General features: G+C 39.2%; 3 protein-coding genes across 5 annotated transcripts; 2 read left to right on the top strand and 1 right to left on the bottom strand.

The window, feature by feature from the left end:
- The first annotated feature begins 1115 nt into the window (after positions 1–1115).
- LOC106745059 lies at positions 1116–5419 on the top strand. The gene is made up of 4 exons (XM_014620314.1): positions 1116–2311; positions 2969–3188; positions 3847–4731; positions 5157–5419. Exons 1-4 carry the CDS (start codon positions 2082–2084, stop codon positions 5403–5405), a joined length of 1584 nt encoding a protein of 527 aa, XP_014475800.1. The 5' UTR covers positions 1116–2081; the 3' UTR covers positions 5406–5419.
- Positions 5420–5496: 77 nt separating this feature from the next.
- Positions 5497–8934, bottom strand: LOC106745060 (cellular tumor antigen p53). 3 transcript variants are annotated; one of them, XM_014620315.1, is made up of 3 exons: positions 8763–8934; positions 8036–8297; positions 5497–7293 (listed from the first exon to the last, which is right to left on the bottom strand). In XM_014620315.1, exons 1-3 carry the CDS (start codon positions 8846–8848, stop codon positions 6544–6546), a joined length of 1098 nt encoding a protein of 365 aa, XP_014475801.1. In that variant the 5' UTR covers positions 8849–8934; the 3' UTR covers positions 5497–6543. The 3 variants fall into 3 exon arrangements, with proteins under 3 accessions (XP_014475801.1, XP_014475802.1, XP_014475803.1); XM_014620316.1 differs by having other exon boundaries at positions 8036–8260; positions 8763–8838; XM_014620317.1 differs by lacking the exon at positions 8763–8934 and adding an exon at positions 7654–7801 and having other exon boundaries at positions 8036–8152.
- Positions 8935–8967: 33 nt separating this feature from the next.
- LOC106745058 (negative elongation factor A) lies at positions 8968–14501 on the top strand. The gene is made up of 6 exons (XM_014620313.1): positions 8968–9258; positions 10642–11074; positions 11642–12067; positions 12663–12871; positions 12959–13058; positions 13263–14501. Exons 1-6 carry the CDS (start codon positions 9046–9048, stop codon positions 13505–13507), a joined length of 1626 nt encoding a protein of 541 aa, XP_014475799.1. The 5' UTR covers positions 8968–9045; the 3' UTR covers positions 13508–14501.
- Positions 14502–14521: the final 20 nt, after the last annotated feature.

Here is a 14521-nt window from a genome sequence, read left to right as displayed (position 1 = left end):
ATATCCTAGCTATATATACATATCCTAACTATATATACATATCCTTTAAAATGTATATATATATATATACACATATTTATATATTATTGTAAGACAATTATTATTAAGAGAGTAAAGTTTTAGTAAACTATTCATTTCCGATTTTGTTGAAATTTTACAGTATATATAGTACTAAAACTAAATATAATCGAAGTCACAAGTGCAAAGTTGCGGAAATGCATAGTTTCCGAAAAACTCAAATTTTAATTATTTGGCTTAACGTTTTTCAATATTTTGATACGAAAAATAATTGAAACATATTTTGCTGAAATATTTCAATTTATTTGTATATTAAAAAAGTGAGTGAATATCCCAAATAGAGCATCTCCCATCCATCCCAAATTATCTTGATCTTGGCACATGTTATAAAGATCATCCTCCTAAATAATCTTTAAATGGTTTTAACCATCATTCATTGTTAAAAAGTTAAAAAATTATTGATAAAAGAAATTTGAAAAATATAACACTTATTCTCAACCCTGGAAGATATAATTTGCTAAAGAACATTGTTGTTGGGAGAGGGGGTTATTTTTTTAAATGAGTATCCGTTAGATCCTCCATTATATTAATTAAAACTCTCGTTTCGCGTACACGTCAACTATTTCTTTTATCACAGTTCAACCAGTCCATTTACTCAAGTAAAGGATATTCAGAAGAGTGACATTTATAATATATGATGATGTACAGGTGATGGGGGAAACCTTTCCTCCGTTGGTCTAATCTAATTTAATCCAAATCCTCTTGATTTCCATATCCCATGAGTAAAAGTTGTACTCAATGCTATTTTATCTTTTCGTCAGATAGAAAATTGTTATTTTTCCGCATAATTTCGAATTTGCATAAAATTTCCCGTTTCATTGGTTTCATCGTACTTTCTAATGCTACGGCCACTACGACAGATGTTTTTATTGAATAAATTAGAACTTCAAACTTTCAAACTTTTTTTGCTAATAATTTTATTTATTATTTATATCATAATTACGTTAAAAAAATACGTAAAAAATTACTTAAGAAAATGAGTTTTTTAATTTCTTATTTTTTATGATATTAATATTTTGTCAACATTATACGTACAGTTTTTTAATACATTAATAAAATGAAACATTTCAGCAAAATATTTCTGAATTTTATTTATTTTTTCGTATTGAAATCTTGAACAAAACATTAAGCCGAATAATTAAAATTTGAATTTCTCGGAAACTAAGTATTTCCGCAACTCCGCACCAGTAGCTTCAACTTTAATAAGTGCTATACACCTGTAAAATTTCACCAAAATCGAAAGTGGTATACTATAGTTAAGCCGTTAAGGACCCTGTACAAAGCTTCTATATATCCAGATTTTATTATACGAAGTACTTGAAATATTATTATACTTTTAGTCCACATCTCAATTTGCAATTGATACGATCGTGTGAAAGTGCGACGTGTACAAAATATTATTACTTTTGTTTGTATTACAAAAGATATATAACATTATTATGTCATATACATACATAAAAGGAACCTGCTTCATTGTTTCCTCATATTGCATTTATATAATATATACGTGTCATGTGCGTAAGGTGTGCATTCGCTGTAGTCGTACTTAATTATTCTGGTTGAAAGCATTTCTAAGAATACACACTCGTTGGTACGTTAGAGTAAAGGGGAAACAGCGTGTTCATCGCGGTATGATGTAAGAACCAATGTCAAGAGCGTGCAAATGGGTGAAGGTAAACAGGCGAGTAACTTTTCTCTCTTCTCGAGATGTGTCCGACGCGATCGCTCCCACAGTTTTGGTCTCGTTCGAAGTTAGCTCGGAGATCAAAGTGTGGATTAACGTGTTACGCATGTCGAGAGTGTGTTCAGTGAATTATACAAATGAGAAATTAAACGAATAAAAGATAGATACGACAAATTTTTTGGTGTACATTGTGAATTATTTGTTTGCGTACGAAAGTGACTCCCAAATATTTGTCTGTTTATCCACGTCGTAAGAAGTATTTATGTCGCTGGAGAACAGAGTGATTTCTGGTTGTATGTGAGCGATCCCGCGAGAGAAAATGTCATCTCTCAAAATCCTCGCAGAAGCGGCGGGCGTGAAGATCGTGACAGTCTCGCCCGAAGAAGACGCGAATACGCTCGCGCCGGGAAAGATAATTCTCAAATTGCCGAGAATAAACAGAGAATCCGATAATTCACTTGGATTTCACTTGACGAAGTCAAAATGGGATCCATTTCCGTGGATCGGCTACGTCGAAAACGGCAGCTTTGCCGACTTGACTGGACTGAGGTGCGCTTTACGCTTCTTACCAAATTATTAGTACGGTAAAATACTAAAATTCGTAAAAAGATTTCTCCAGACGTATCACCAATGTAATTTGAAATGTAATGTATTCATGTTCACGAGAATTTTACAAAGAAGTTTACGAATAAAGTGGAACCGTCAACTACATTCGATTCGTAAAAACTACTTCAACTTATATTCGAAAAAAACTTTGTATTGATATACAAGGTGTCTGAAACTTTTCTTTCAATCGCTCGTGTGAAGATAGAACAGGTTAAACGGAGCAAAAAAGTTCTCTACCATTTTGCAAATAGCCACGCAAAATTGTGATTGTGAAATTATTAATGATTAAAAATGGTCATGTATAAAAGCTTTTTAAGTAATAATTAAAAAATTTACGTTTTATTTGCAAAATGGTAGAGACTTATTTGTTCGAAGGCCTAATCTACGAGTGTATATAATGATTTTCAATCATTGATAGCTCGAAATTTTGCGCGGTTTGCAAAATGATAGAGTATTTTTCTGCTCGGTTTAATCCGTTCTACCTTCACGTGAGCGATTGAAAGAGAAGTTTCGGACACTCTATATACGATATAAATGTGTATATTCTCTACATATTATTGCGAGCGAAACTTGAACTAAATCATGCGATGTGTCCGTCAGAGTTGGGGATTGCCTGCTGAGCGTGGACGGTGTCGACTTGTTAGGATTAAAGATAACAGACATCGCTGCCTTGATTCGTAATGAGGAGAGCGGAAGCTACATAAATCTTGACGTCTGGAGATGTCCCGCTAAGAACGAGACACAAGACGATATAGGAGTAGCTCTAAAGGGCCCGCTTCCGGATATAACGAAGAATCTCGTGAGCGCATTGTCGGGAATGGTGCGTCTATATGTTTACATTAAACATAAATTATATGTTCCATAGATGTAAATATACTTTATAGCAGTGATCCGGAATCCGGATCGGAACCGAAAACCGTATGGAAATCGGTATTTTTGCCGGAACCGTAAAACAGTAGCGAAATTGTATAAATCCTACAGAACCGGAACTGAAATCAGAACCGTTACATTTTTATCGGTTTGCGATTCTTTGCGATTCACTATTTCGTTTCTTATTCTGTGACTTGAAACAATCGTTTTTTTCCTTCCATACTAAAATTCTAGTTCTCACGAAAAAGCAGAACGCTGGTTATCGCGGCAAGTAGAGAATAACCTTCAAGCATACGTTATTAACCCACTAGCTGCCATCTCCATTTGGGGATCAAAACAAAACATAATTTGAATATAATTATACTGTTACACAACTTTTTGCGCATATATATAACTTATCCGGTCCAAAATTTCAAAAGAAAAAATTTGGCAGTTAATGGATTAAACGGAAGAGGATTAATAGAAGAAGTAATATATTACAATTTTGGGATAAAATATAGAAAAGACGATCATCCTGAATTGTACAAATTACTCCAACGGAACATGTATATTCTAAGAAAGTTCGGAGAATATCGAGAATATCGCTGAAGGAGAATCTCCTTTTCCAGATCCGCGCTTTGGAGTGTCCGATTTGCTTCGAGACCGCCGCGCCGCCGGTCTCGCAATGCGTCCACGGGCACATCCTGTGCGTCGTCTGCAGGCCGAAGATGACTCGTTGTCCCATCTGCAGGGCCCGGCTCGGCCAGGGTCGGTGTCTCCTCGCGGACAATTTGCACCGTGTGCTCCGCGACACATACTTCGACGCGACCACCAGTCAGCCAGAAGAGAAGGGCGAGAACGTCGCGTCGGATCATTGCAGCCTGCACGAGCAATTGTTCGGCAAAGCGAAGAAGCAGCATGAGACCGTGGCCGTGACAAGGGGTAACCCCGGCACATCGAAGCCCAAGCAGTTCCTGTTGACGAGGCTGCTGCTGGGAGGCAGAGAGAAGGCCGCTTCCGCGGACAACCTCACGAGGGTGTCGGGAATCGACGAAGCTGCGTCCGTCCGCAGCAGGCCGGCTGTCGCCAAAGGCTTGCTGCGATTATCCTCGAATGATCGCGCGAAATCAGCGAGCACCGGCGAGTTGTCGAGGGACGACAGTCTCGGCAGCCCGCGGGTAGTTCAACGCGTCGATTCGGCGTCGTCGTCGTTGCAGATCACCGGATCGAGTCATGAATTGCGTAGCCGGCAAAGCCAGCAGTCGTTAAGCTCGCACCAAACGGCGGTCCTCAGCGGCTCCGCGGACTCCGTGTCGTACGCGCCGCTGGCGTGCCCTCTCCTGCGGCTCTGCAACGAGGTGGTGAACTTCCATTCATTGCCGGAGCATATCAAGAGCCATCGCACGCCGCAGGTGCACTTCTACTCCAGAAGCGCGAGGATCCCGTTGCCGGTCCCCTTCGGCCGCGATGCCTTCTACGTGCTCCATCACGACGGCTATATGTTCTTCTTTCAGGTACAGCTCACTCCCATATTCCCACCTCATAAGTCATCACATTTTGTACTAAATGTCTAAAGAGTATCCATCTTCTCCTAAAATCACTTCTATACATCCTTTCGCTTAGTTTCAATAAAATATCCTAGAGCTCGTGTGACGTTGACATTTTCTTGAAAGCTTCAATATTTTGTATTTCGCAAACTAAGCCGTTTAGGACTCACGTTTACGTGAACTTTTTTATTTGAAATAAATCAGAGAATCGCCCCCTTCAGTATGGCCGGGCACTTAAGGAACACCTTGTATATATAAAACAAGTAGAAGCGGATCCTAAAAAAGAGGTCCTCGAAACTTGGTGAAATTGTAACGACTCGTTACTTGTTAAGTCACGATAACGGTAACGAGTAACTTCGCCAACTTTAGTTCTTAGTAACATGGATTTTTAGTGCGGATCGGGAGCGGCGTGGATGACATGCCCGACCGCGATGGCGTGCGCGAACAATGCGACGGAATGGACGTTACACGCGTGGAACGACGGCGGATCGCAAATATATCTGCGCCGATACGTCGCGTACCTGGAGGATCCCGTCACGCTGACCTCGGAACACATCGCGCCAGTACCGACTTCGTTATCGCTAAACAGCATGACAATAGGCATAGCGGATCACCGTATCGACGATAGATTCTACGCGTGAGGAGGAACGATGCGCCGGAGTTCTGTCAAACTCATCGTCGTCGCGAGCAAAATGCGCATTGAAGAACTAGACAAGCTGGTATGAGAAAATGTAACGTGAAAAATCATTTATTTCTTGTTGATATAATACTATAGATTAACAAATGATGCAAATAAATTCTATAGTATCACATTAATCATTAAGATCGCTATGAAAATAAAAAAGAAATGGTTTTACACTACGATTACTTAATGAATGCTTCGTTCTGCCGAGAAGTTATCAAGTAATATGACAAAGTCGATATGAGTTGACTAAAATCAAGCCGGTCGCACGACAAAACTCAGTGCACAATTTTTAACTTTGCCCTCTTACTCAATATCTTCTCTCGTGCATGAACATCAATTCACATAGTATAAAAAATACATGCATCATGTTAAAAAAAAAAAACATTAATTATAACGTTTCTAAAACATAAGAGATCTTTAAGCTAACGTAAAAAGGGGAAATGGTTAAAACTTACAAGTCGAGTCGGCAACTTAACCTTCGAATAACAAAATTGGACCCATATTTTAATGTTTCCGCGCACGCGCTTGTGAAGCGTTATGTTTCAGGCAAATTTTATATATATATTCTGCGATTTATTTTATTCAATTTTAAATATTTTTTTAACTTATAGTGAGAATAAAAGAGGCCTACTCTGAAGAATTAGTTGAAAAAATGAAAATGCGTCTATTGGTCGAATTCGACCCACCTTGTCACACATGTACCTGCGTGAACTTTGTTATTCGAGGATTAATATGTTCTACATTGCGTGAGCCACCGGTAGCCCAAGCTGAAATTATCGTTCGGGTAGTTTTATATTTTATTTCTAAGGTGAAACAATCGTGAAATGCTTTGGTAACCATTATTATATGACACATATTACTTGGTACATAAAATTTGGCTCGTAATAGAACAACGTGGGTCTATCGGTGGCCTGAATCACGTAAAACTAGGCATGAAACGCGTTAAACAAGTTGTTAAAAAACTGACATAAGAGAAACTATGTTACTATTAGAAGAAGAACAGAAACTTTTTTCTTTGACAGATTTTCGAGGTAAATTTTCATGGACGTAACAAGTGAAATAAAATGAAATAACACGTACATAACGCTTATGCGTTAAGGCATATTATGGAGTATATCATCCATATACGGTTTCAGAAATTCAAATTGGCCAGTTTTCATTGCTTGACCGGCCGTAATATCATAAGCATATTTAAGTATAGCCAAATAGTTTTCTTTACCTACGATATTCAAATTTACTTTATAGACATGCTGATCGTGTAATGGCGGCATCTTTTTACCCGAATGTGCGGAATGTTTAATTGGCTTTTTCTTGGCTGTAAGATTGTTACCAGAATTGTTAGGCGTTGATTCACCTTCTTCTTTCTGTCTGTCTCGCTTGGGACAACTGCATATTCTAACTAGTAATTTACGGCGACCCAAAATTGTGCCTGCATTCAGATCCTCCAGTGTGAACACTAGTTCAGTTGGTCTTCTGTTAATGCCGGATGGACAACTGTTCTTACATAGGAATTTGTAGCACATCGGCATGTAAGAGGAACCAGGCTCTGGCATGCGAAGCGGGGTTAAAATTGAGAGCTTTTCGTTTTTCTCCACATAAATAGATGAGGAATGATTAACGCAATGAACCACGTGTTTTATTTTCTGCGCGTCCATATTTTGATTAGTGATGTCAGTCGATGCCATATGATTATAGCATCTTCTAACAGGATCGTTTTTATACTGCTCCAATTTAAAAGCCATTGCGGTGCGCAAGTGTAATCCTTCTATCGGCGGGTCCCATACAAATTTCAAGGGCAAGACTTTTTCCATTTTGATGAAGAGCTTGTCCAGTGTTTGGGAGTACTAGATGTAAGAGAGCGATACAAAGGAGGATTAGATTAATGCTATATAAACAATTGCAAATACCTCGTATCCAAACAATCATAGAGCCTAATTTAGGGAATATTACTTCATTGCACATCAATTTTAAGATCGTGTTATGCACACTTCTATCTAAGTCATGCATATTTCTATCTAGTCTATCTACTACACAGGTACTTATACATAAAATCTGCTTAAACATGATTTTGCAGGTCAAGTCAGTAGATTAATTTCATTTACAGTAACCTGGTTTAGATTTAAGCAGATTCGTCAATACTTTTGTGAGACATTAACGATTCATTTCAATAGCAAGGCATAAAATGGTTCACTAAGATATCTTACTTTCGGTATTCTCTCAGCTTCGCGAATGTTGTAAGATGATATTCGAGAGATTTGTATTTGCAGTTTATATGGAATTTCTTCTATGAAAGTTATATAACCAGCACAGTAAAGACTTTGAAAATATTTATCATCAAGAGGCAGAATTAGTCTGCAAGTAGTTATGTGTCATTCGATAATTCAACTTCGATCTCAAGAAATGACAGAAAGGCTGAATATAGTCCAACTTAAAGCTTTTATAATTATGTAGCTACTACTTTTATAATTATGTAGCTACTCTTTAAATATGTCTTATCACATGTTATGTATCAATACATGTGTATTAATACATATGTATTACATTTATCTGTGTATGTAAGTATGCTGAATTCAGTGAAGTACTTACAGTCCAATCTTGACCGGTACCATCATCAGCAAAGATATAACTGAATTTGAACTGACCAGCAAAGCAATCGTCCAATTGCTGAGTAATTTCTGGTAATGGAGTATACATTTCCTCAGCTTCTTCTTTCTTTACCCTCTTCCACTCCTTTGTAAATGTTAATTGCTCAACGTCAGAAACATCAGATATGCCTCGTTTCTGTCCTGACATGTCAAATAATTCCTTATCCTCCAATAAAAAAGATAAGCTGTAGCCCTTGCTATTTCTAATAAAAAAAAAAGAGAAATAAGATAATACAACAGATAGCAATAGCAAGTTCTTTGTGAGGGCATTAGCAGAATATTTGATTTTTTTTTTCATTTCAAGCCCTAATTTTATCTTAAGTAATATGCAATCGCCCTTATATGTTAACAGAATGTGAACAAAAACAAAAAGGTGAGATCATAAGTAAAATATAAGAATATCTGTTCTGATTTGATTGAAAACAAAGGCACAAAAATCAAATGAAATGATAAATATTTTCAAAAATATAATAATAAACATCTTGTGCTGGGAAATCACGAATGATCTCTATCTTTTGTTGCGAGGATGAAAATTACAAGGTCAGCCATTCTGTCGAGGTCCTAAGTACCTGGACTACATCATATATCACAGCACAAAGACTGAGCGTGAAAAGGACGCCAACGAAAGTAGTCGGTAGATTTCGATGAATATCGAAGATATTACTTACAATTCCGACTGTATTTCGCAGAACGTCTCTTCGTCGTACAACGCCGATTCCTGTGAGCTCGGCAATCCGTTCGTTGTGTTTGTCATGTCCTGTTAAAATTCAAATGCCAATCGGAGAACAAATGCGCACTTCGCTCCACCGTCGGTAAACGCCCGCCATTGCGAACGCTGGAAGTGCTGCGTCGCTGCGAGCGTGGCGCCTGCGCGTTGTTTTCTGGCGGGAAAGCGCACGTGGCGCGGCGCGCGGCGAGGTGCGACGACCGTGAGAAGCAAACATTTCCAATATGGCGAACGCGAGGGACAGCAGGGACACATCGTTGTGGCTGCATAACAAACTCGGTACGTCGAACGATAGCTGGACCGGCAGTTCGATTTGCTCGCAGCTCAATGCCGAGGTTCTGCGGAACATCAAGGACTGTTTTCCCGACCTGCAGACGCAGGTCAAGCTCAAACTGCTACTCTCGTTCTTCCACATACCCAGACGGAATGTCGAGGAGGTAAGACCAGCGCCAGCTTTTGTCGCGTCTTCTAGCCCGTCGTCGTCGCGTCGACACGGCGAACGCCGTTCTCGGATCGGGACACGATTGTTCGTCGCACGCGTGAAATTAGCGACACGTCGAACGTTTATCATCTACCCGCCATCTATTTACTTCTCTCGATTCTTCGTGATGTTTTTGATACGTTTAGTACAGAAGTTTCCCCCCGTGTAGAGTGTGTTGCAGCGTGTGCTCGTGGTGAAACTGTGATTTCTTTGATTGTCAAGTGGATAAACATTTCGTAATCTGCAGTAACATTTTGCAATTTACCGCTCCTTCCATTCCTGTGGCGAGGAAACTTCGTAAACAAACATGCGTATGCGTAGGCAAATGTACATCACTCTCTTCTTTCTCTCCCTCTGATACTTGTTGGGTGTCTACCGCCTGGAAAAAATTTGGAATTCTCAGGGAATTTGTTTATGCTTGGAAAAATCGAGAAATTCTCAGGGAATTTTATTGGAAATTAGGCAATTTTTAATGGGCTGTCTGCAAAGTGTATCATTCGCGTTATACATAGACAAATATAATGTGGTTGACTGAATTTTACTTAATAATATTTCCTTTACTAAGAATTATAGAAAAAGATGGTTCATGTCTTTTGACTTGATTTCCAATTAATTCTGTTAATAAGGAATAGCACTCTATAAATCATGGTGCGAAGTTGTTAACATTCTGTATATATACATCTAAGGTTTTTAAGTTTCTGTTCAATATTTAAATATTAGCACTTCTTTTGTGTTTATAATAGATTCTCTTTCTCTATATGTTCTCTATATGTTCTCTCTCTTTCTCTATATATATATAATTTAAATTTTTAATTATACTTCTCTGATATTTAGAGCAGCATACTGATTTAATGACTAATTCAATATTTAGTAATGAAAATAACAATTTTGTGTTAGGTGCAGTTTTGTTTAATCAAAACAGATATTTTAATAGATTTATAAAAGTTTAACCGGTTACATATACATGATTTTTTTAGTAATAACTTTTAGAAATAAAATTTTATGCAAAATAAAATATTTCTTCTTAGAGATTTTATTTACAGAATTCTTGTTTATAATGTTTTTTTCAAAGATTTTCAAATTTAATCATTGAAATTTATGTGATTCTTAATTTTATTTTATGATTTGTAAGCTTTTGGGAATGAAAAATATTAAGGGGACTTTGCACGATAAATACATATTCATTTGCGAGATAGATTTAAAAATACTTTTATTTTATCTGGAATTTTTAACAAATTGCCGGGAAAATCAGGGAATTTTGTTCAAATTGACGTAGACATCCTGTATTTATTTCATGAAGAATTGTGATTATTGTTACTTATGAAATTGATGTTAACAGTGGCGTGTGGAACTGGAAGAAATTATTGAGGTTGCGATATTGGACGGGGAGCTATGGGTATCAATGTTATCCGAAGCGATGAAGACTTTCCCATCGACAGGTTCATTGAATACGGACATTAGCGACTTAGAAGAACACAGACCAATCTTTGGCGAGTTGGTCAATGATCTGCGGAAACTGCTGAAAAAGCAGAACGATCCAGCTATGCTTCCTCTGGAGTGTCACTATCTCAACAAGGCTGCGTTGGCCTCGGTGGTAGGTCAGCAACCTACACCGGTCAAACACTTCACTATTAAGAGGAAGCCAAAGAGCGCAGCCTTGAGACAAGAATTACTCCAAAAGAGTACAGACGCTGCTAATAATTTCAAAAAGAGCACAGCTCCCACTGTACCTGTAAGAAGCCGTGGAATGCCGAGAAAAATGACTGATACGAGTAAGCATACAGTTCCGAGTACACGTTTATGTATTGTCCCATACAAGCAGTGCTGCCATTCAGTTACTTAAGTCACTTTTTGTTACTTTTTCTCGACAAGTCACTAAAACAAATCGTTATTCAAAATGAATCACTACAGCCATTTTTTTCTTGAGCTGCTGTTAAATTTGTAAGATATGAACGTTCTATACATATTTTTGCCATCTCTCTTAACCAGAACTGTTACGAAAGCGTACTTATTCATGCTCTTGGCCTTTCCTTGTTATGAATTTTTAAACCGTACCAGGAAAAGAATGTTATGTTATTCAAAGACAAACTTGGGAAGATAAGAATAAATGTTTTTGCTAAAAGAGTAATTGTTTTTGCTGGCTCTAATTACTCTCAGAATTTAACAATAAATGTTACTTTTCGTCACTATTTTGATGCCTGAGAAGTTATTTTTGTTACCTTTTCTGTCAGAAAGCAGTCACTATCTCACCTTTTTTTTTTGTTACGGTTGTCTGGGTGGCAGCGGATGCTGCGTATGTATTTAATCAGCGATATTTCACGCGTGTTTGAACTTTCCAGCGCCCCTCAAAGGCATTCCCAGCAGGGTCCCGACGAGCGGTTTTCGCTCCTCTTCGCTCACCAGTTCAACCATGTCCAACAGGACACCGATTAGCAGTAGGATGCGAAAGGACGGTGGTATTAAGTTGTTGGACATTAATGAACAACCTCTCGGATACGCTCAGGCGAAGAAGAGGAAAAAGATGCTGGAGTTGGAGGAGCAGCAGAAGAAGGTCGCAGAGGCGCAAGCGACGGCTACGACCGCTGCCACGGCTCCGGCCGCTTCGCCGGTCATCGATACTCCGGTGACGCCGGAGTACGCGCAAGGACTGGCTCCGATAAATCCACCCGCCACTCCGGTCGCACCTCCAGTGGCCACCGTGGCACAGTCTTACGTTGCGCCTAATACACCGAGCAACATTGTCGTCACGACTACACCAACAACGCGTAAGACAATACCTAGTCTAAGGGAAGGTGCTTGGACCCGTCGATGTTGATTTCAGCGCTTTATCCGGCGATCTATTCATTTCAGGGCTGCTCTCGCTATCTCCGATTAACTTAATCGACCGATTAATGCCCGTTTCTACCATCATGGTTTAAATCTAATTGACGATTAACTCGACGGAATTAACCAATCGCATTGGTTAATTAGTTGAACCGATCAATGTGATTGGTCGATTTCGTTGAGCTAATTATCGTTTAGATTTAAACTATGATGATAGAAACTGATGTGAGTGTCAACCGTGATTGGTTAATTCTGGTTAATTCTGCTTAATGCAATCGGTCATTTGCAATGAAATAATCGGCCGATCAAGCTAATCGGAGATTAGCCTTTAATGTGATAATTCATTATGTTTACCGCCAAAGTCCTTATCTATGGCGGTAAACATAATGGACTATGACATTAGCAAAGCGAAAAAATCAATAGACAATGCTGAAATCGACCCAAGATAAAATAGGTACGAAGTACGGCACTTTTTCCCCTATATAAGAATCTGCGTAATCTCGTTTGGATCTTGACGAGGTTTTCTGTGATATACAGCTACCACGATAACAGCACCTACGACACCTACTACACCTACAGCTGTAATACCGCCAGCTGTAGTTACGACAACGGTGATAACACCTGTGGAGAGCACACCTGTCGCCGTGCAAACGATCAGACCGACTCAGACGGTCACGCAGATTCGTATACAGACCACCACGCAGTCCGGTGCGGCAGCTAATACGAGAAAAGGCCTGTCTCTCACGGTGAGTAACCCCGCGACGTTCTATTCGATCGTGTGTCCGTATATGCATCTTGAGACACTCACCGTTTACCTCTCTGTCGAATTACAGCGAGAACAAATGTTGGAGGCACAGGAGATGTTCAGAACCGCGAATAAAGTAACGCGTCCTGAGAAAGCCCTCATCCTAGGTTTCATGGCCGGCTCCAGGGGTACGTTTGTTCAAGTTACGAAGGTTGCTCTTTCGAGCAGGAGACACAAACGTTTCATTGTATTCATCTGTTATTCCTTTCTTTATCAAATACGAAATAAGGACATGATGATATAACTAGACTCGCGTCTTGTGTCTCTCGTTGGAAAGCATCCCCTTCACGCAAGTTGCATGTCAATAATGCCGCTTTTCACCTCGCTTGCAGACAATCCTTGCCCGAAATTGGGTAACATAGTCACAGTGATGTTGTCGGAGAACGTAGAAGAAGTAACGCAGGCGGATGGCACGACCGTTCAGATGTTGGTGGAGACCCACTTCCAGATGAATTATATGAACGGCGAATGGAAGAGGATAAAGAAGAATCGGCGTGTCGTGACGGAAGAGACTGCCGCGTCGGCCTCTGCCGCTCCTACTCCCGCTCCAAACGCGACCGCCACGGCTTCCAATTAAATAAACAATTTGTTTGAACTGACGTAACGCGTACAATCGTGAGACGCAGCATTCCCGCGTTCACTGAGGGATAACGCACATTGTGATGATTCGTCTTCTCAGCGATTGATTAAGGAAGGTGGCTGTTTCGGAAAATAAATCCGTGTCTCTGTAAAGTCTAGCGGATATCGTTGCATAACGCAGCTCTCGATTATCACAGTTTGTTATCTACATGTCATAAACTATCCCTTCATTGTCTTGCGCTAATCTCAAGCCTTTGCAATTCTTGTCTCGAGATGTTAATTAACCTTTTCGCGACGAGCTTATCTGCTATAGTGGTCGCCCGTGAAATTGCCATTATAATGGCCACTCCTGTGTGTAAAGGCCAATCACACTGGCGATTACTTTTCAACCAATCAGAGCAAAACAGCCATCGATTGAGATTAGTGACTGTCACTTGGGAAATGTTCTATTTTATAATCGACAATTAATAGAGTGATTGGCCTTAAGATTTGTTGCTGCTCTTGGATCGCATACGAACGTTGTTAAGACATCTTTCTCTCGGGTGCATAATAATAACAATCATTTGTCTGATATTCTAATTACTCTAATGATAAGAGAAGTGTATTTCTGGCCTGAAGGTCAAACTCTGTTTTATCTCTGCACTGGCTCTGCTGCATAATACATGCGCGCGTCTCGTTCTCCCGTACAGCGATAGCGTCCTAGACAATACAAATTTCTTAAGAAGGTTCTAAAAATGTCTGAAAGTGCAAGACGTCTTTTGGATGTCTTTAGGACACTTGTTAGAAATTTGTGTTGTCTTGGATAGTCAACTCCGCCGCGAAAAGGTTAATTGGAAAACAAGTGTCACAAAAGATTAACTGAAAAAAAGTAATATGTCACAATTAGATTTCCCTGTATCCTCGTTTAATAGTATTTTTTTTTTTTTTAAGTAGGATATTTAGTTTATAAATAATGTAAAACCCAATTTTGTAATAAGTGTTGATATGTTAAAGTGCATATATATATATATAT

Source organism: Dinoponera quadriceps, unplaced genomic scaffold (assembly GCF_001313825.1).
Source record: "Dinoponera quadriceps isolate SergipeBrazil2010 unplaced genomic scaffold, ASM131382v1 scaffold717, whole genome shotgun sequence".
In the NCBI taxonomy this organism is placed as follows: domain Eukaryota; kingdom Metazoa; phylum Arthropoda; class Insecta; order Hymenoptera; family Formicidae; genus Dinoponera; species Dinoponera quadriceps.
This window is presented reverse-complemented; position numbering and strand designations above follow the sequence as displayed.